We start from the raw sequence: 22,068 nt of genomic DNA, 5'->3' as shown, positions 1-22,068 counted from the left end.
CAATGGTGCCCATTCATATCAATGGGTAGGAGTGGTGGAGGAGCGGTATACACCACTCCAAACGTGCTGCTTGCAGGACTTTTTTTTAAGATCCTGCCAGCGCATCGCCTCAGTGTGAAAGCACTCTGTCTTTCACACAGACTGCAAGGGAGCCATTTTGCAGGCACTTTAAAGGCGCTATTTTTAGCCCAAAAGCGCCTGAAAAACGCCCCAGTGGGAAAGGTGTGTTAGATCAAGGGGGGATTAAAATAAATAAATAATATATATATAAAAAAAAGGAACAAAATAAAGAAATAAAATAAAATCGGCCGAACATATCGGCCCAAAAAAAATCGGCATCATATGTCGGCTATCGGCCGCCATGATTTCTAAATATCGGCATCGGCCAGAGAAAAACCCATATCGGTCGACCTCTAGTTTTCACTAGTGTGGTGTTTTTTAATCTCACACTGTTTTTTGTTCCATGCACAGCCTTCTGTAATATGTTTGATATTTGTGAAATAACGCTGCATTATATATATATATTATTTATATATATATATATATATATATATATATATATTTTTTTTTTTTCAGTTACACAATTTCACTAAGATTGTTGATGCTGGTTGCTGTTGTCACTTTATTTGCTTAGTAGCGCAACTTTTTTCCATTTGGGTTATTGTGCATAAATGCCAGGATAATTTTACCCCCCCCCCCATGACTCCATTTTGGAAGGTAGACACCCCAAGCTATTTGCTGAGAGGCATGTTGAGTCCATGGAATATTTTATATTTTGACACAAGCTGCTGGAAAGACAATTTTTTTTTTTTTTCCCACAACGTTGTGACTAAATGATATATTGCTCAAACATGCCATAGTCATATGTGAAATTACACCCCAAAATACATTCTGTTGCTTCTGAGTGCGGGGTTACCACATGTGAGACTCTTTGGGAGCCTTGCTGCATACGGGACCCAGAAAACCAGGCACTGCCTTCAGACTTTCTAAGAGTTTAAATTTTTGATTTCACTCCTCACTGCCTATCGCGTGGAATGGCCCAGGTGGCACAATACCCCCTTAAATAACTCCATTTTGGAAAGTAGACACCCCAAGCTATTTGCTAAGAGGTATGGTGAGTATTTTGCAGACCTCTTTTTGTCAAAGTTTTTTGATAATTGAAGAAAACATTTTTTTTTCTTCATTTTCAAAAGCAAATGAGAGCTGCAAAATACTCACCGTGCCTCTCAGCAAATAGCTTGGGGTGTCTACTTTACAAAATGGGGTCATTTGGGGGGGGCGGTTTGTGACATCTTGGCATTTTATGGCCTTCAAAACTGATAAGGAGTGAAATCAAAAATGTACACCCTTAGAAATCCTGAAGGCGGTGCTTGGTTTTCGACATTTCAACAATTCCACATATAACCATGGCATTTTTTTGTCCTTATTCAATCACTTGGGACAAAAATATTCAATGGGCTCAACATGGCTCTCAGCAATTTACTTGGGGTGTCTTCTTTGCAAAATGGGGTTGTGGGGGGGGGGGGGGTTGTACTGTCTTGCTGTTTTTAGCACCTCAAATGAGATGGGCTGTGATAAACTGAAAGCTGTGTAAATTCCAGAAAATGTACCTAAGTTTTGTAGACTCTATCACCAATAAATATACGCTTATTGACTTTTTTTTTTTTTTTTTTTTTTACACCAAAGACAGAGGCAATCAAATGCCATCAGAAAGCTCTATTTGTGGGAAAAAATGGTCTGGGGCTCAAGTGTTTAACCACTTAAAGACCGCCGCATGCCAATGTACGTCATCACAATGGCATGTACAGGCACAAGCACGTACATGTACGTGCTTGCCTTCAAGCGGGTGGGGGGGTCTGTTCAGACCCCCTCCCGCTGGATGCGGGGTCCGGTTTGCTTCAGGAGTGATCCGGGATGGAGGGATGGCCGTTGGTTTCTGGCCATCCCCTCTCGATCGCTCCTGGCGAATGAGAAGCTTCCTCCCGCTGTGTATAGTAAACACAGGCAGGAAGTGATGTCATTATCCTCGGGGTGGTCTTTTTGACCGGACTACGAGGAGAAGACTCAAAATGTGCACCAACACTACACTGACATATAGGCACATCGCCCCCCCCCCCCCCCCCGATCGCCCCCCTCCTCCTCCCAGTCAGTGTCACTGATTGCAGTAATCATTTATTTACGGATGACTGCATTTAGTGTCAGTTGTAAAAGTAAAGTGTCAGGGCAGTTAGTGTTAAGTCCAGGGTAGCCCCCTACCACCCCCCAATGAAGGTTTAACCCCCTGATTGCCCCTAGAGTTAACCCTTTCACCCCCTTTTGCCAGTGTCACTAAGCGATCATTTTTCTGATCACTGTATTAGTGTCGCTAGGTAGCTAGTTATTTTTTTAGGTTCACCGCCAGGTTTTTATAGCGCTAGGTACCCCCATATACTAACCAATAACGGTTTTAACCCCCTGATTGCCCCTAGTTAACCCTTTCACTAGCGATCACCGTATAAGTGTCACTGGTGACGCTGGTTAGCCAGTTAGTTATTTAGGTTCCCCATCAAGTTTTTATATAGCGCCAGGGACCCCCATATACTACCTAATAAAATTTGAACCCCCTGATTGCCCCTAGTTAACCCTTTCACCAGTGATCACCGTATAAGTGTTACGAGTGACTCTGGTTAGGTAGTTTGCTTTTTATAGCATCAGGGCACCCACCATTTATTACCCAATAAAGGTTTAACCCCCTGATCACCCGGCGGGTGATGGCAATTTGGTTTTGGGGTCAGGGTCTGCGTCGCCCCAGGCAGCGCTAGGTTAGTGCCAGTACCGCTAACACCCACGCGCAAAGCATAAACCTCCCGTAGTGGTATAGAATCTGAACAGATCAATATCTGATCGGATCTATACTAGCGTCCCCAGCAGTTTAGGGTTCCAAAAAAACGCATTGTTAGCAGGATCAGCCCAGATACCTGCTAGCACCTGCGTTTTGCCCCTCCGCCCAGCCCACCCAAGTGCAGTATTGATCGATCACTGTCACTTACAAAACACTAAACACATAAATGCAGCGATCGCAGAGTCAGGCCTGATCCCTGTGATTGCTAACAGTTTTTTTTGGTAGCGTTTTATATTTAAATCCGGAAGGCAGTGCTTGGTTTTCGGGGTCCCGTACGTGGCTAGGCTCCCAAAAAGTCCCACATGTGTGGTATCCCCGTACTCAGGAGAAACAGCAGAATATATTTTGGGGTGCAATTCCACATATAACTATGGCATGTGTGAGCAATATATCATTTAGTGACAACTTTTTGTAAACTTTATTTTTTTTTTTTTTTTTGTCAATCACTTGGGACAAAAAAAATATTCAATGGGCTCAACATGCCCTTCAGCAATTTCCTTGGGGTGTCTACTTTCCAAAATGGGCTAATTTGGGGGGTGGGGTTGTACTGCCCTGTCATTTTAGCACCTCAAGAAATTAGATAGGCAGTCGTAAATTAAAAGCTGTGTAAATTCCAGAAAATGTACTCTAGTTTGTAGACGCTATAACTTTTGCACAAACCAATAAATATACGCTTACTGACTTTTTTTTTTTTTTTTTTTTTTTTTTAACTAAAGACATGTGGCTGAATAAATTTTGCCCTAAATGTATGACTAAAATTGAGATTATTCGATTTTTCTTATAACAAAAATTAGAAAATTATCTATTTTTTTTTCTTAATTTTCGGTCTTTTTCCATTTATATTGCTAAAAATAAAAATCGCAGAGGCAATCAAATACCATCAAAAGAAAGCTCTATTTGTGGGAAGAAAAGGACGCAAATTTCGTTTGGGTAGAACATTGCATGACCGCGCAATTGCCAGTTAAAATAGTGCAGTGCGAAATTGTAAAAAGACCTCTGGTCCTTAGGCTGAAAATTGGTCCGGGGCTGAAGTGGTTAAAGTAACATGCAAAGTGGTTGGAGGGAAGCTTCAAAATGGCAAAGATTAGATTAATAATCTATAATAATATAAAAATAAAGATTATTACAAATTATGTGAGCAGACTCCAGTTCCTCTTTAAAGTGATACTAAACAGAGAAGTTTTAATTGCCATAATTTATTCACATAAATATATCCTACCAAGTACCTTATTCCTGCAATGCTGTTGTGTGCTCACATCATCTTTCGCTGTTTTTTGGCATCTGCAGGGAAGATCATTGGGAGGGGCTTCTATTACTCTGCTGATGTATGTTCTCTACGGAGCCTGTGTCTGGACGTCTTGTTTTTAGAAGAATAATTCAGATTAGATTATAAATGTCATCAAATAACTATTTTTTACAGCTAATAATATATCTTTGAGCATCAAATGTGTATTTTTTGTGCATTAATATGGTGTAGACAGAGTCGGAGGTATATTTCACTCCACATAAAAAATAACCCACTAAAGCATTTGTTTTGAGTATGCAAAATTTTTGTTATAGCATGTAATGAGCATTTTTTTTTTTTTTTTTTTTTTTTTTTTTATAATCCTGGGTTTAATGAAACTTTAAGTATCAATTTGACAAAGCTGCAATTTGATGGGAAGGACCTCTAAAAAGTCATTGTCTCTGAAAATTACTTATGTAATGCGCAACACAGGAAGTTATATGGAGCTTTGATAACTGAATTCATGGCTAAAGATCTGGGTAAAGGGAATGATTTGGGTTTCCAGAGCAGCCAGCTGACTTCTCGTTGGGGTGCAACCTATATGCAAAACATGGTTTGCACCTAAATGGAAGGGGGTCTGCTGTGATGGGGTAGAGATTTATGGGAAGGCTTGAGTAGTATTTAAAATGGGGCGGGGGGGGGGCACAAATTTCGACTATAATGGAGCAGACAAGTCAGTCACGAGTTAGACGCCAATGGAGGGTGGAATGGGAAAGATGAGGTTAGGGGGCTGGGTTAAGGCATGTGATTCGTTTCTAGTGTTAAAAACAACCGTTGGCAATTCTAGCACTGTATTGTACTACTTAGGCTGCTTTCACACTGGGGTGTGAGTCTGCTAGTGTTATGTTTTAGCGGCGCTTTACTTGCTGTTTAAGCAGCGCTTTTTGGCTGCTAGTGGGGAGCTTTTCACCCCTGCTAGCAGCTGAAGGGGTTACAAGAGCCTGTGTTGCGGTGCTTCCGAATCACTTTTCAGGTGCTTTGGAAGCACTGCCTATTCATTGCTATGGGCACCGTTGGTGTAGGAGCGCTCCTACACCGCCCCAAAGAGGTTTTTCCTGTCCTACAAGCGCACCATCCCAGTGTGAAAGCACTCGGGCTTTAACATTGAGGAGGCAAGAGGCAGTTTTCAGGCACTTTACAGGTGTTCTTTTTAGCACTAAAGCGCCTGAAACCTGCCTCAGTGTGAAAGGGGTCTAAAAGATTTGTAAAGCATGTGCAAAATGCAGCCATGAATTAGTGTGTGTTTAACTAACAATGCCAGAAGTCTGCCAAGCAAATTAGTAGAGTTGGAATCCTTGATACATAAGAACTATGACTTAATTGGTATTACTGAATTTTAACTTCATTCTTCAAATGACTGGGCTATTAATATTCCTGGCTATGTTGTCTTTCGAAAAGACAGGGTAAAATGCAAAGGTGATGACGTCTGCCTGTGAGATAGAAAATCAAATAGCGTTTGAAAGAATTTTGTTGTAGAGTGTGCTGGCGCTGAAGCATTATGGGCAGAGCTGTAGATGGGTGTCCTTCGACGTTATTGGAGTTTGTTATAGGCCACTCAGTGTTAAAGGGAAGGTGGAGACATGTTGCACAGATAGAAAGGGCTGCAAGGGACGGTGATGAAAATGGGGGATTTTACCTACCCTGAAATTGACTGACACAATGGCACTGAAGGGTGGAAATTTATAAATGTATTAAGACAATTTTATGGTATAATTTATAGAGGTTCCAACTAGAAATGATAATCTGCTGGACCTGGCAATCCAAAACATTGCCGAGCTTATTACTTGGTCATCTAAAACAATATCAGGGTAGCAAACAAGCACATACTGGAAAGATAAAAAACACTTAAAGCGGCGCTACACCCAAAAAAGGAAGACTCTCTTGCTTCCTCTAACAACCCCCCCCCCCCCCCCGCCGCTCCTCTGCCACGCTGGCCACCTTTTGGGGGGGCGCGTGCGAGTGGGCAGCGTGTACCTGGTTTTGACAGGTACCTGCTCCCAGCTCAGTAGTTTGCCAATGTGCTCTTCTCACGTTTTCTATAGAAGCTTTGAAATTTTGTGTGGGTTTAATTTTTTTTCTTAATGCTTATTGATTTAATCACTTCCTGTAGATCATATCCCAGCATGCACTGCCTTGTTCTCATTCCTCATCTACCGTGTCTTTTTTTATTTATTTTTTTGCACCCCCTTTCTGTAAAATCAGATTGTATATTCTTTTAGGTCTACCATCAGCTGTGTAGTGCAAGAGCCTGTGTGATGTGATACAAATTGAATGGTGTGTTCTGTAGTTCTTGTAAATCTAAAGGAAATTGTACAGAGTGTATCGGATTGCATAGTGTATGGACATCTTTATTCAAGTACATGGGATTGAGTGGATGGGGGGGGGGGGGGGGGGGGGCGATACTCAGTTGTCAGTCCCTATTCACATAGCGGGAAACCCACATTCACGCATGTGGTTGTTTTTGTTTTTTTTGGAGGTTATTTTAGATGGGATGCATAGGGCAGCCCATTAACCTGAATGGGCTGCCCTGTGTGCAACGATCACCCCATGGAATCTCCAGAATTTTTTTTGGGAGCAGACCATATACTGTATCTTACTCCTACCTGAAGAATTGTAAATGCTGAAGCACTTGCACTATTAACCACTTGCCGACCGCCGCACGACAATGTACGTTGACAGAATGGCACGGGCAGGCATAAGGGCTTACATGTACGTCCTTGCCTGCCCGCCGGTCGGGGGCCCGATCGGCCCCCGCCCGGTGCCTGCGGCGGTCGGTATTCGTTCGGGAGCGATCCCGGACGAGGGGACGGCCATTCATTCATGGCCACCCCCTCGCGATCGCTCCCGACGAATGAAAATGTCCCGTGACATCACTTCCTCTCCTGTAATGTAAACACAGGAGAGGAAGTGATGTATTCTCTCCTCCGTGTAGGTATTTTTCGTTCCGGCACCGAGGAGAGAGCATCGGTGAGTTGCACAAGCACTACACTACACAGTAGAACATGCCAGGCACACTCACACCCCCCCTTTACCCCCCGATCACCCCCCAATTACCCCTGCCCCCCCAGTCACAGTGACACCAATTGCTTTTTTTTTTTTTTTTGCATTGGTGTCATTTGTGACTGTAATAACTGTTAGAGCAGTTAGGGTTAGCCCCCTTTAGTTCTAATGTGCCCCCTAACCCCCCCAATAAAGGTTTAACCCCGTGATCACCCCCCGTCGCCAGTGTCACTAAGGCTGGGTTCACATTGCAGCGGTTTATGAGAACGAATGTGATTCGCACTGCAGTGCAAATCACATCCGATCTCTGTGCGATTCGAGTTCAGCCATACAGATAGTATGGCTGAATTCGTGTCGCACCCGCCGCAAATTCGCACGGGACCCTTTTTTGGCCCGCAGCAGAATCGGATCGCATGGGTGTTCACACCATGCGATCCGAGTTTGCAGATCGCACTGCGATATGCGAACTGATCTGGGGGTGTCATTAATATTTCACTGACACTCCCAGCAGTTCGCATAGGGCAGTGTGAACTGCCGCCGGGAGGCATGCGATGCGGGAACCCGCCGCGGATTCATGGCGTTCCCGCATCGCTCCAGTGTGAACCCAGCCTAATAAGCGATCGTTTTTCTGATCGCTGTATTAGTGTCACAGGTGACGCTAGTTAGGCAGGTAGGTATTTAGGTTCGCCGCAGCTTTTTATAGCGCCAGGGACCCCCCATATACTACCGCATAAAGCCCCCTGATTGCCCCCTATTTAACCCTTTCACCAGTGATCACCATATAACTGTTACAGGTGACGCTGGTTGGTTAGTTATTTTTTTATAGTTTCAGGGCACCCGCCATTTATTACCTAGTCTCACTAGTGTACCCCTAAATTTAGGGGTGTCTACTTTCCAAAATGGGGTAATTTGGGGGGGGGGGGGTTTGTGCCATCTTGGCATTTTATGGCCTTCAAAACTGTAACGCCCTTAGAAAGCCTGAAGGCGGTGCTTGGTTTTCGGGGCCCCGTACGTGGCTAGGCTCCCAAAAAGTCCCACATATGTGGTATCCCCGTACTCAGGAGAAGCAGCAGAATTTATTTTGGGGTGTCATTTCACATATGCCCATAGCATGTGTGAGCAATATATCATTTAGTGACAACTTTGTGTAAAAAAAAAAAAAAAATAAAAAAAATATTTTGTCATTATTCAATCGCTTGAGGCAAAAAAATAAAATATTCAATGGGCTCAACATGCCACTTATCAATTTCCTTAGGGTGTCTACTTTCCAAAATGGGGTCATTTGGGGGGGTTTTGTACTGCCCTGCCATTTTAGCACCTCAAGAAATGAGATAGGCAGTCGTAAACGAAAAGCTGCGTAAATTCCAGAAAACTTACCTTAGTTTGTAGATGTGACAACTTTTGCGCAAACCAATAAATATACAATTATTGACTTTTTTTTTACCAAAGACATGTGGCTGAATACATTTTGGCATAAATGTATGACTAAAATTGAGTTTATTGGATTTTTCTAATAACAAAAAGTAGAACATATCATTTTTTTTCAAAATTTGCGGTCTTTTTACGTTTATTTCGCAAAAAATAAAAATCGCAGAGGCAATCAAATACCATCAAAAGAAAGCTCTATTTGTGGGAAGAAAAGGACGCAAATTTTGTTTGGGTACAACATTGCATGACCGCGCAATTACCAGTTAAAGCAGCGCAGTGCCAAATTGTAAAGACCTCTGGTCATTTACCAGCAAAATGGTCCGGTCTGAAGGTGGTTAATAGCACTGCTCTGTGGCATTTCACTGCACTTTTTGGTGCATTTACAGCATATTTGTTACACTGCAAATGCATGCCTGCTACCTGCACTGGGGGGTGCCTTTTAACATGTACTGACAAGGCAATGACGATGCACATTTGCATCACGTTTATGAAATGTATGGCAAAAAATGCATTTCTATGCAGTTTGCCATGCATTCTGAAATGCAGATATGTGAATGGAGCCTTGTTTGTGTAAATACAGAGATACACACATAAAAAAAAAAGAAGATAGATAGATATTAGAATCTATAGCAATTGTAGAGGTAAGATGCACCGAACGATCCTTGAAGTGCAAGCAATCCAGTCCTTCCCACAGACAGATATATAGAAACAACAATCCGGATTGCTGCACAAAATTATTTTATTTCCAAAAAGGATTACATCAGATATATATATATATATATATATAATATTACCAGGTACAACTGGCAGTCGACGTTTCGGGCTATGAAGCTAGTGCCCTTTCTCACAATCTCATGTCTGCAACTGGTAACACACTTCGCATAACATTTATCAGAATCATACTCCTTAATCACAATAATAGATTCAGCTGGAATCGGTCAAACCACATTTAACTCTATTTCCTAATACTACTATCAATAACTTTTAAGTGGCATCAGAGCGATTTTTATAGGTCATGGGTACACTCGATTTCTGACTAGATTAAAAAAAAATACATTCTTAATCTATCGAATGCTCGATCACGATCATAAATCAGTAAAATAAGAAATCAATTAACCACCATAGGTATCGGCACCATCTTAACATATACTAACTATTCATTTAGACATGCACTCATTAAAGAAACAGGTACAGGTCAAAATCAGTGTTTAACCCTTTTGGCTGAAGTGTGTCCAAACGGTCGATCCAATAAACTTTTCGTTTTTTTTTTTTTGTTTTTTTTTTTTATCAATTCCCTGTCTCCTCCTAGTCTATTCACGGATATTCCATCAATAACCATATATCTTAATTGAGATACAGTGTGTTTTTTTTTTTTTTCTCCAAGAAATGCCTCGATTTAATGATGATTTCTCTAATTTATCACAAATGGAGTACCTGTCTCTTACAATCCTGTTTTTTTTACTTTTTGAGTTGTTTCCCCCTCATAAATCAATCCAAATGGACATTTAATGATCTATATAATGTAGGATGACTGACAGGTAAAATGGTCTTTAATATTGCTGTTGTATCCTTTATGTGGATGGCAAAAACTTTTTCCCTTAATCGTACTCGTACACTGAGTACAAGAGAGACTAGGGAAAGATCCAAAATTAGGAGGACCTAAAAATGTTACATGGGGAACAGAAGTCCTATATTGATCTGATTTTACCAATCTATGATGTAACGATCTCCCTCTGCGATAAGAGGTTAGTGGAGGCTGATAGAATACTGGGACAGTCTGAATTTTTTGTTTGAATATAGACCAATGTTTCCTAATTATGATGTTAATGCGATTAGAGAATGGGTGAAACTGAGATGAAGGGCGTTCTGTGCACTGTATCTTTTTTTCTATTGCAATGCAAATGAATGCGTTCCTGATGTATGATACTCTTTGGATACCCTCCCTGGCACAGTCTGTCTTCCATCTCACTCAGCCGTTCTTCCTTGATATCCTGTTCACTAACAATTCTAGATACTCTCTTCAGTTGGCTCCTGGGTATGGACTTGAATACCCCATGTGGATGAAAACTGGAGTAATGCAACAATTGGTTGCGATCTGTAGGTTTTTGCGATACAAGTCGCTAACAATATGACCCTCCCGTATACTACACCCTTCTTAGACACATTGTTGTATCCAGCATTGAAGCACAGTAATATATGCAGCACTATGAAAAGGGTAGATTTAACAGGGTACCTTTAACAATACATAATGGGCACCAGATGTGATACCAGGAAATGGGGTACAAAGCAGAGAAACTGTTCCCAGTAGGAGCATCTGATCCCCATTTACTAAGTGCACTGTACAAATGAGGGAGATGCAATGGGGCTCCTCTTATGGAAACATAGATGAGCTACTAGAGGATGCTCCTTGCCATACAGTGAGTGCGCTACAACATATTCTAGGATCAGATGCCTATGATAACCAATAACTAGTACAATAAGCTGGAACATTTCCAAGGTCCATCTCATATTGACAAGAAGCTAAACATGATGTGACCTATATCCTGGAAAGGAGGGAGGAATGGATAACTGGGGGGTGTGTGCAGGAAAGGCTGGGAACTAAACTTCTAGATACATCTGGTGAAGGAAAAATGCTCAAAGGATCAGGGGAGACTTCCCCCTGTCATGGATTATATACTGTCAAATAGTGCTTGTTGAGTACTGTAATTAAGGAGTTGGTGGTGGTAATATGGTGAAATAGTCTAGGCGAACAACATCAATAAACTTCTGCCATTTATCGTGGAAGCACTTGACCGCCTTATAGCCAGCCAGAATCTGATCCACTGTGTCAGAGGATTAAAGCCCTTTGTTCCAGGAACTGACGATTGAAGGGACTTTGCTTAGTGAGAGTTCAGAGGCCGATATACAGTATCTGTTTATAAACGAAAACTAACATGGATCATCACGGTACCATAGAGGAATTTAAAACTAAGAATTTTCAATTTATTTTACAAAAGTTAATACATAGAATAAAACGATAAAATCAATAAAGCTGTTGTAAAGTTCAACAGATGTAAAAAAAAAAAAAAAATGGTTGCTGCGTTTCACATTTCTGCTTCTTTAGAACCAATTCTTGACTTTTTAACAAGAGAACCTTAATTGAAAAAATGGGAGGAGATGGATATCATTGGCAATGGTTATCTGACTTATATCAGGATAAGAGAAAAAATATTGTCTCATTTATTACAGATATAATAACCCTCATTCAAAGAGCATTCCAAGTCACAATGCTACAATGTAAAGTAGTGGGTGTACAGCTTGTATAACGGTGTAAATTTTGCTGCCCTTCAAAATAACTCAACACACAGCCATTAATGTCTAAACCGCTGGCAACAAAAGTGAGTAAACCCCTAAGCCAAAATGTCTAAATTGGGCCTATTTAGCCATTTTCCCTCCCCCTATATCATGCGACTCGTTAGTGTTACAAGGTCTCAGGTGTGAATGGGGAGCACTCAACTTCATTGTAGCAAAGTGCCATTTCTTTAGTGTTTATCGCATGTAAAGATGAATAAAATATTTACAAAAATGTGAGGGGTGACTCTTATGTGACTCTTATGAGTATGTGTGTGTGTATATTCTATATCTATATTCTATATCTATATTCTATATCCTATATCTATATTCTATATCTATATTCTATATCTATATTCTATATCTCTTTTTTTTTTCAGTGGGAACGTGGTTCCGGCACCTCCAGCACAGTATGTAATGGCAAGAAAATCTGGGGTGTGCTGCTGGGTTTATTGATGGGGAGGATCTATTGTTGCTGAGGAAGTCTAATGTTGCTGGTGGGAGACCTATTGTTGCTGAGGATGGGTCTTATGTTGATGGGGGGGGGGGGGTCAGATGTTTCTGGGTGAGATCTATTGTTGGCTGACAGTCTATTGATGCTGGCTGCGGGGAGATCTATTGCTGCTGCCAATAGTCTATTGTTGGTAGAGGGGACGTTTTGTGGCGTATGGTCCATTGTTGGTAGGAGGATCTATTGTTGCTGGTGTGGGGCCCTATTGTTACCGGCTGCAGGGTATCCATTTTACTGCTTTTCTTGCTATCGTTACCAAATTCCATAGAAATTACTGAGCACCAGAAAATTGTGGTTCTGTATTCTTTAAAAGGGGCAGTACTGGGAGGTGGGTAGGGGCTGGAACCAAGGAATAGGGCTCGGAGGTGGGTTGGGGTGGAGACAAGCGGTTACTCGGAAAGGGGGAGTTCCTGCACCTATTCCCTGAGGGGAAAAAAAGCCATGTGTATGTATATATAATATATATGAATATATGAAAATATATACTGTATATAAAATATTTTTTCGCACTTCAAGCTTTTGTGAAGCAGGATGATGCTGGCTTTCCGTTTGCCCGAAGCGGAGCCATATACACAGTGTTTACATATCAGAACAAAGTCTTACGAGGGTAAATGGGTCTCCTGCATTAAGGCTATGTATGATTTTAAAGCAGGACTGTACTGCGGAAAAAAATATTAAAAGCCAGCAGCTATAAATACTACAGCTGCTGACTTTTAATAAATGGACACTCGCCTGTCCCGGGTCTAGCGATGCCGAAGCCGATCGATCGCTCGGCTGCTGCCACCACCATTCTAGGTGAGGGAATCGGGAAGTGAAGCAAAGCGGCTTCACTTCCCGGTTCCCTACTGCGCATGCGAGAGTCGTGCAGCGCAATAGGAATTGTCCGTGCTGTCTCTGGGACCCGTGTGTGTCCCAGCAGACAGCGCGGCAGGACAGGAAATGGCATAGACTCCCACGGGAGTCTATGCCCGGAAGTGGGTGTAAATACCTGTCTTTGACAGGTATCTGCACCCCCTCCCCCCCTGAAAGGTGCCAATTGTGACACCGGAGGGGGGAGGGTTCCGATCAGCGGAAGTTCCACTTTAGGGTGGAACCCTGCTTTAAGTGTCGTAGCACTGACATGTGTTGGGCAAGCATAGCCTTTGATGTTTCAGGTTACTATTTTCATAAAAGTACATAATATAAGGGGACATGTATGCACCAAATATCTAGCCTATAGAACCTGGACTTTGTGAAGCTAAATGAAGAATCCAACAGGGTGGTATCAGACATAAGTGTGCAGTTCCCAATAATAATGGAATTGAGGGGGTAAAAAAAGCCAACAGGAGTACAGAAACCTAAACAACAAAACGGTAAACCGTAATGACTTCACTTTTTTACACCTATAGTATCCACTCTGTGGAAAGCGTAACCTTAGGCTCAATTACTGTCTGCAATGGGGGGATAAGGAGAATCCCTGCAAACTTGCGCATCCCCAGGCAATCCTTATCGGTGTAAGCAGGGGATCTTGACAGTAGTAAGTAGCTGTTCTGTTCCTGCTAAGACTGTCCTGTCCGCTGGTGCAGTAATGGTGGGGTAGAGCATCGCTACCACAGCCTGTGTGATCTTACCGTAGTGGTTTTCTACTGGAGTGGGGATAGATCAGTGAATCCTTCCTGCTCTGTGTTCATGCTGTCGGCTATCATGGGATCCTGGGTGGTGGGGAAGAGGAGGGCCAGATCAAGACTGAGGCGGACTGTGAGTGGTTCTGAATGAGATACCACTTAATGCAGAAGTGCCCTGGAGCAATATCTGGAGGGTGATGGTACAGGGAGCCATTCTAGCTAAATGTAGCTGCTTTTTCACTTGCGTTCACCGACTGACACAGCTCCTTTCTTATACCATCGGGTTGTTACACCACCTTCAGGAGAGGACTAGGCAGAACATGTTAATATGTTATAACAAAACTCGAACTTTCTAGTTCCGCCCAAGGGGCAGTCCCTTAGGTAACAACCCCCAGCCTGCTCCTGCAGTCTGTTTTTTTTTTTTTCTGCCTAGTGAAGGACCTAGGAACCCTGCGGGCCCATCGGTCCGTGGATTTTTCTGCAGTAGTTTGGCTTTTGCACAAGATTAAAGATCCTGTGATCTGCTATCAACAGCCGGCTGGGTGACAGGCTGGATACCCTTATCCTTGTAGTCTCCCCAGCCTGGCCAGCGAGCGTGTGCAGACCAGAGCTCCGCGCTGGGTCAGCCACAACATGCCCCCCAGCTCCAGGGGTGGGCGTAATGCCCCAGGGCACAGATATGACCGGGCTACTGATGTCTGCGTCAGTGTGCCGGGCCAGCAGCTACCTCGTACTGATCGGAGAGTGGGTCTTTGATGGAATGTCTCCCAGCTCGTCAGGACTGGTAAGTACAGCTCTCCTTGCCTTGGTGGGGTTGAGCAGCTGGACATTCCCTGGGAGGTCGATTCGGGGGTCCCTCGCCTCCCTCTCTTCTCTGCTTGTCCCCATCTTCCCCCCCCTTCCCTGAGGGGGATGCTGCATGGGCTGCTGAGCAGTGTAGTGTATGTGCCGCCCCCCTTCCCTGAAGGGACTGCGCTTGGTAGCTGTGCCCTGGATGTCTGTCTGTAGGTCTCTCCCCTGGGTGTCTGGTGGCTGTGTCTGCTGATCACTGTAGCACGGTTTACTGCCATTTCTTTTTTTTCACTGTCCTTCATTTCATACGATGTTCGGCCATTTTTGGTGTGACCAGGGAGCAGCATGCTCTGACTCCATTTTACTGTAGTCCGGTGACCATTTTCCCTGTGATCATGTCCTTTATACTGGATGCTCGGCTGCCATTTTGTTGTAGCCTGAACACGTTTTCCAGCTTCAGCGCTGTACAGTGGAGCTCAGCACAGTGCTGTTTTGTCTCTTAAGCATCTGGGAGCTGACACAGGCACACCTATCTGGATGGCGCAGTACTCGGTCAGGGTGGTGAGTCCTGCGGTGGGGGCTCCTCCAGCCTGCAGCAGTTAGGTGCTTTGTCCTAAGTCCCCAACAGTTGACAGACAGGGTAGGGTCAGCATAGCTTCAGAAACTGGTGTTTCTTCCCCTGAAATCCAGGCAATTGCAACAGGTTCGCCTGCAGACAGTGCAGTGCCTCTGGACGCCTTATCAGCGTCCTTAATATGTTTGTTGCCAAGATGGAGGCGGTGCATGGGCGCAAAGGTGGTAGAAAAACGGCCTCTGCCCCCCTCCCCCTCCCCCCCCCCCCCCCCCGCCGCCGTCCTCTGGGGAGAGCTCTGACACACTCGGGGCCCCGCTAGGGCTGGTGACCTCTATTCTGTAATTTCAGATGATGCTGACCAGGAGCAGTCGGACAGTGAGGATGAATCCCCATCTGGGTCTGTGCGCGATAAAGCGCTTGTTGCGAGCGATCAGGCTTTGTCTCTCCACATGGTCGATAAGACTTCGAGGGCTTCCGATCAGGATCCAGTCAGACAAAGCCACGGCGGTGGCATGTGTCAATCGCCAAGGAGGAACAAGAAGCTTGGGTGCCACATTCTTCAGTGGGCAGAGCGACATGTACCGGCCCTATTGGCCATTTACATCCCGGGAGTGGAGAACTGGCAGATGCTGGACCCAGGAGAATGGGTGTTTCATCCGGAGGTGTTTGGGCTACTGTGCCTGCGATGGTGCACACCAGACGTGGGTCTTCTGGCCTCCCTTCTGCATCGGAAGATGCCGAGATTCGTGTCCAGGACGAGATCCTTGGGCAGACGCGCTGGTGGCTCCGTGGGATCACTACCAGCTGATCTATCTCTTTCCTCCACTTAAACTGTTATGTTGGTTCCGCAGAGTGGAGGCCCGAGGGGATTCCAGTAATACTAATTGCCTCAGATTGGCCCCGGCGTTTCTGGTACGCAGACCTAGTGCGTCTGGTGGCGGGCGCCCCATGGCAACTGCTGTTATGAGAGGACCTGTTGTCTCAAGGTCCGATTCTCCATCCTGCTTTACCATCGCTCGATTTGACGGCATGGCTATTGAGAGCCAGGTGTTGAGAAACCAGGGTCTTTCGGACTCTTCCAACTATGCTAAAAGCATGGAAATCATCTCGAAGATATCCCATTGTACCTGGAAGGCCTACATCTCCATTTGTGAGGAGAAAGGTTGGCGTCCGCGCTCCTTTTCTATATCCGGGATCCTGCTGGATACCCCGTACTGCTCAGGTGATGGGTCTGTCTGTGGAATGCGTCCAACAGTCCCCGCAGGAGGGGTAAGTATGGTTCCACCTGTCTCAGCAGGTTGGAGCAGCTGGGCATTCCCTGGGAGGTTGACTAGGGGGTCTCTCTCCCCCTTTCTTCTCTCCCTGTCCCTTCCCTCCTCCCCATGCTATGGGCCGCTGTGTGATTGGGCACATGGGGGTGTGGTGCACGTACCTGGCCAGAGCTCCTGGGGGGGGGGGGCTCATGGTCCTGGCAGGGGGCTGCACTGGGTGTTGGGGGTCCGCTCATCCTCTTTCTGGTTTCTGGACATGGTAGGGTGTTCGAGCTGTGTTTGACATGTGGGGAGGCTGCCACCGTGCGATCTGCAGCCATTTTTTTTTGTTTTTTTGTAGCCTCAGCCAGTTTTTGCCTTAAGCCATTTTCGAGTAGCAAGGAAGTTCGAGTAGCCTCAGGTAGTTTTTCCTCTAGCGCTGGGTGCTAGTTTCCTTCAAGAAGGGCGTGCTTTTCACACAGAAATCTTGTGGATGACACAAGGAAGAGCAGACAGTGGGAGCATAGCGCAGTTCCTGGGTCAGGTTGGTGAGTCCTGTGGGGGGCAACTGGTTCCGCTGCACCTGCAGGGCCTATGGACACTATGTCGGTGGTCTTGGAGGCCTTTGTTGTCAGGGTGGAAGTGGCGTGCGGGCACAGGGGGGGGGGGGGGTAAAAAAAACGCCTCCTCCCACTGAGGATGCGGACCAGGACCGTTCAGACAGGGAAGATGACTGTGTCCGGGTCAGCACAGGAAAAAGTGCTTATCACAGCAGTCCTAAAGATGGAGGATATGGCAGGGGCATCTACAGAGGCATCGGTCCCTTTCGGGTCCCAGAAGCCGGCCCGCATGGCTAAGGTGTTTCCTTATCAAAACAAGTTGAGTAAGTTTTTTTTAAAGTGTGGAAAACCGCAGCAGGCCTTTTCAGTCCCAAAACGCATGCGTTACCCCTTTTTAGGAGAGTTTCCTGAAGAAATGGACATATCCTCCAATTGTTGACATTTCCCCCCCCCCCCCCCCGGTATCCAGGTTAAATAAGGTAACCAAGATTCTGGTGGAAGGAACTCCTGCTTTCAAGGACCCTGCATACAGAAGGCCTGAGACTGTTGCCCAGTCCATGTTTACGGTGGTGGGGTCAGCATTAGCACGGCCCTGGTTTCAGACGCTTACTGAATGGGCAAAATTGTTGCACCATGAGTTGGAGAAGCAACAGGCTTCCCCGGTCTGCATGGAGCTGGTGGACCAGTTGATGCAGGGCCTTAAGTGTGTCTGTGATGTGATCTTAGACATGGCCCCCTTGCTCTCTCTGTATCAGCAGTAGTGCTACGTCGTCTGATTTGGCTGAAATGCTGGTCTGCGGACCAGGCATCTAAGAAACCACTGGTGGACTTGCCCTTGCAGGGAGAGAGGCTATTTGGAGCCTCGCTGGATGACATTAAGAATGTTACTGGGGGTAAGAGTATGTTGCTCCCACAGTCCAGAAAAGGTAAGGAGCCACACCGTAAGCAAGGGCCCTCCTTTTCCACTCGGAAGCAGATTTTTCGTCTGCCCGGTTCGGCAGGTAAGAGTTCCCAGTCCGACAAGGTGCCTGCTTTTTTCTCTGGTTTCGCAAGCCTGCGAGCAAATCTGCTACCGCATGAAAAAACTGTACTCCGAAGCCTTCAAAACCACTCTGTCCAAAAAAATATCTACAATAACCTTAAACCACTCTACGGAGGAAACACTCAACTCCCTGAACAAGACATTACTGCAATCAGCAGACTCGGTAGCACCAAAACGCAGGGCTCTCATCAGGAAGAAAAATGCTGGATGGTTTAATAGCTCCCTCTCCGTACTAAAGCAAGAACGCAGAAGAGCGGAAAGAACATGGAGAAGAAATCCCACCGAGGAAAACCTATTTAACTACAAAGGTCTGACAGAGAATTATCGGAAAGCAATCTTCAAAGCCAAAAAGGACCACTTCTCATATACAATCTCAACGGCCGCAAACCAACCACGGGAACTGTTTAAACTGGTTAATCAATCAATGAATCCGGTTTGTCTAGAACCCCCAGAAAGCGAATCCCAGGATTACTGTGACAAACTGTCGGATTTTTTCATCGATAAAGTCAAAACCATCAGGGAAACAATTTGTCAGAAGAAAACATCCAACCTCAGCCAGCAAAAACATAAAGAGGATGTCCGCACCAACATACCGCAACCGCCAAAATTTTCACTATCCCCAATTACCGTAGACACCGCAAAAAACATCATTAATAAACTGCGTGACAGTACCTCACCTATTGACATCATCCCCACAAAACTACTGAAAGAATGCACCGACATCGTGGCTCCAACCATAACCCACCTCATAAACCGATCATTCCACAAAGGGATTGTTCCCAGCATCCTCAAACAAGGCATTGTCAAACCTCTACTCAAGAAACCAAACCTGGACCCTCAGGATCCAAACAACTGTAGGCCGATTACAAGCCTCAACACCATTTCTAAGATCATGGAGAAAGCTGTAGTACATCAGCTACAACTTCACCTGGATACTCACAAACTCCTGGACCCGCTGCAATCAGGCTTCCGCCCGGGTCATGGAACAGAAACGGCTCTCCTCAAGATTTGGGATGACGCCCTCGAAGCAGCAGATGACGGAGAGCCGTGTCTCCTCGTACTGCTAGACCTAAGTGCAGCGTTTGATACAGTAGATCACAATACTCTACTCGTCCGCCTCACAGAAGTAGCCGGAGTCCAAGACATAGATCTCCATTGGTTCGCGTCCTTCCTAGGAAATCGGTCACAGACAGTGAAACTAGGAAAATTCCTCTCCGAAACTCGGGCAGTCACCTGCGGAGTCCCTCAAGGCTCTCCATTGTCACCCGTTCTCCAACATTTACATTCGCCCACTCCTTCAAATCATCAGATGCTCAGATCTCTGCTTCCACTCTTACGCTGACGACACACAACTTTATTTCCGGGTCAATGGAAAAAAAGATCACCAACAACAACTTGAAAACTGCCTCAAATCAATAGAGGACTGGATGACCACCAACTCCCTCCAGCTGAACCAATCAAAGACAGAGCTTCTTATCTTACACCCAAATCATAAGCCCGCAACCAAAACCTCCTGGTCTCCACCAACCGTCTTTGGGCAGACTATCTCCCCAAAGACCAAAGCGAAGAGTCTCGGGGTTATTTTAGACGCACAAATGTCAATGGATGCGCAAATAGGATCTGTAGTCAGTCGATCTCACCATCTACTGCGCATGCTTCGCAGACTCATCCCTTTTATCCCAAAGAATGACAAAGCAGTGGTAGTTGGAACAATCATTAATTCAGGACTGGACTACGCAAACTCGCTTTACATAGGATTACCACAATATCAACTTGCGCGATTACAACTGATCCAAAACACGGCGGCAAGGCTGATAACAGGAAAAAAACCCTGGGAATCCATTTCTCCTTCACTGAGGAGCTTACATTGGCTAACCGTAAAAAATCGGATCACGTTCAAGACCCTTTGCCTCACCCACAAATGCGTGCATAGAGAAGCTCCGCAATACCTAATGGAGAAAATAAATCATTACACACCAAACCGCAGTCTTCGATCAGCCAACAAAAACCTCCTCCTCGTGCCCAAAGCCCGTTATAAATCCAAGGGTGATCGGAGATTCGCTGTCCAAGGGCCTCTGCTATGGAATGCTCTACCAATCAACATCCGCCTGGAAGAAAATCACCTGGCTTTTAGGAAAAAACTCAAGACCTTCCTCTTTTAGCAGATGATCAAAGCTCGCCACAGCGCCTAGAGGCGATTCAGTTCGCATTGTGCGCTATATAAGTATTTCATTCATTCATGAAGGTTTGCCACCGCATGAAGGTTTGCCCCCTTCATCTTCGGGAGTTTTCACCCCATTGCACCTCCCTACTTTCTGACCCAGTGGGTCTGCCAACTGGTTTCATCAGGATACAAGATTGTTTTGTTTTTCTTGTCCAACAAACAGATTTTCTTCCCCCCCCCCCCCCCAACCTTCTTCCGGCCTGTCGGGAAGCCCTGTTCGGGGCAGTACAGGACCTGCTGTTGCGCAGGGTGATGGTACCTGTACCAATGCCAGAAAGGTTTCAGGGATTCTACTCCATCTGTTTGTAGTCCCAAAGAAGGACCAAGGCCCTCAACAGCTTTGTGAAGGTACAAAGTTTCAGGATGGAATCGTTTCACTCAGTGGATGCTGCACTCCAGGGAGATTTTCTGGCATCCCTGGACATCAAGGATGCATACTTGCATGCCCCCATATGCATCAAACATCAGAGGTTTCTGCGATTTGCGGTCAGGGGATGATCACTAAAAATTTGTAGCTCTCCCTTTTTGGCCTGGCATCTTCACAAAGGTGCTAGCCCCAATTTTGACTTTAAGGCAGCGAGGGATTGCAATCGTGAGTTACCTGGACAACCTCCTGAGAGCAGCTTCCGCCTCAGAATTAAGGGAGGATGTGGCAATCACTATGCAAACTCTTTGGGAATTTGGTTGGGTACTGAACCTACAGAAGTCGGTGTTGGTACTGACTGGAGTGCCTGGGCCTGCTTCTGGACGACTCGGAGGCGAGAGTCCATCTCCCTTCAGACAAGCCACAGACTCTTCAAGCTGCGGTGAAGTTGTTGGTGTCCCGCAGGTGGTCGTCGCTGTGTTTTTTGCAATGCGAGTTCTGGGTCTCATGGTAGCCACTTTTGAGGTGGTACCGTATGCTCCATTCCACACTCGAGTCTTGCAAAAGGAGATCCTGTCTAAATGGGACAAATCTCCATTGTTCTGGATTGTCAAATCCGTGTGAGCCAGCTAGTCGGGATTCCCTGCTCTGGTGGCTGAGGTCAGTCCGGTAAGACTTTCCTTCCTCTTCATTGGACGGTGATCACGACAGACGCCAGCCTGACCGGTTGGGGGGGAGTTTTGGGGGCGTACGGTCAGCCCAGGTTCGCTAGACCCAGGAAGAATCCTGCCTGCCAATCAACGTGCTGGAACTTCGGGCGATCAGGCGGTGCCTCTCCACATGGTCACTGTCACGTACCTTAAGGCATGGCCCAAAATGCAGGAAGCGACCTCCTTGTAGACCTCTGACTCTTGAACCCCTGGTAGAGATGACAGGGGCTCGAGAGCACAAAGGAGCTTAAGTGCCTGACTGGGTGGCTGGTGTGGAGAGTAGGAAACTGTAGATGGCCGGGAGGTGTCCTGTAGTCCAGCAGCAGGATGTGGACAGCAGGCAGCACAGACAGGATACAACGGATTGCAGGGACATGTTCGGCACATCACGAATCATGTGGACAGATTACTGGGAGGGGTTGAGGAAGACCCAGCTGTCATGGTGCACGTTGGCACCAATGACAGTCAGAGGCAGATGGAGTGTCCTAAAGAATGATTTTAGGGACTTGGGAG

The 22,068-nt window shown here is 45.6% G+C and overlaps 1 protein-coding gene across 5 annotated transcripts in view; it reads left to right on the top strand.

Annotated features, from left to right (window-relative positions):
* The window catches only part of TGFBR1 (transforming growth factor beta receptor 1), a 458,152-nt gene that overhangs the window by 140,208 nt on the left and 295,876 nt on the right, over positions 1 to 22,068 (top strand). For 2 of the 5 annotated variants that reach the window (XM_077491981.1, XM_077491979.1), the window contains one exon: positions 12,305 to 12,334. The exons of the other annotated variants lie outside the window; for them this stretch is intronic. In XM_077491981.1, the coding sequence (XP_077348107.1) occupies positions 12,305 to 12,334 (30 nt within the window). The remainder of the gene's footprint in view (positions 1 to 12,304; positions 12,335 to 22,068) is intronic. 5 annotated transcript variants of the gene reach the window in all.

This window comes from Lithobates pipiens, unplaced genomic scaffold, assembly GCF_037356315.1.
Source record: "Lithobates pipiens isolate NorthernLeopardFrog02 unplaced genomic scaffold, aLitPip1_a1.2 Scaffold_19, whole genome shotgun sequence".
Taxonomy (NCBI): Eukaryota; Metazoa; Chordata; class Amphibia; order Anura; family Ranidae; genus Lithobates; species Lithobates pipiens.
The sequence above is the reverse complement of the archived record's forward strand: the minus strand, read 5'-3'. Positions and strand labels throughout refer to the sequence as shown.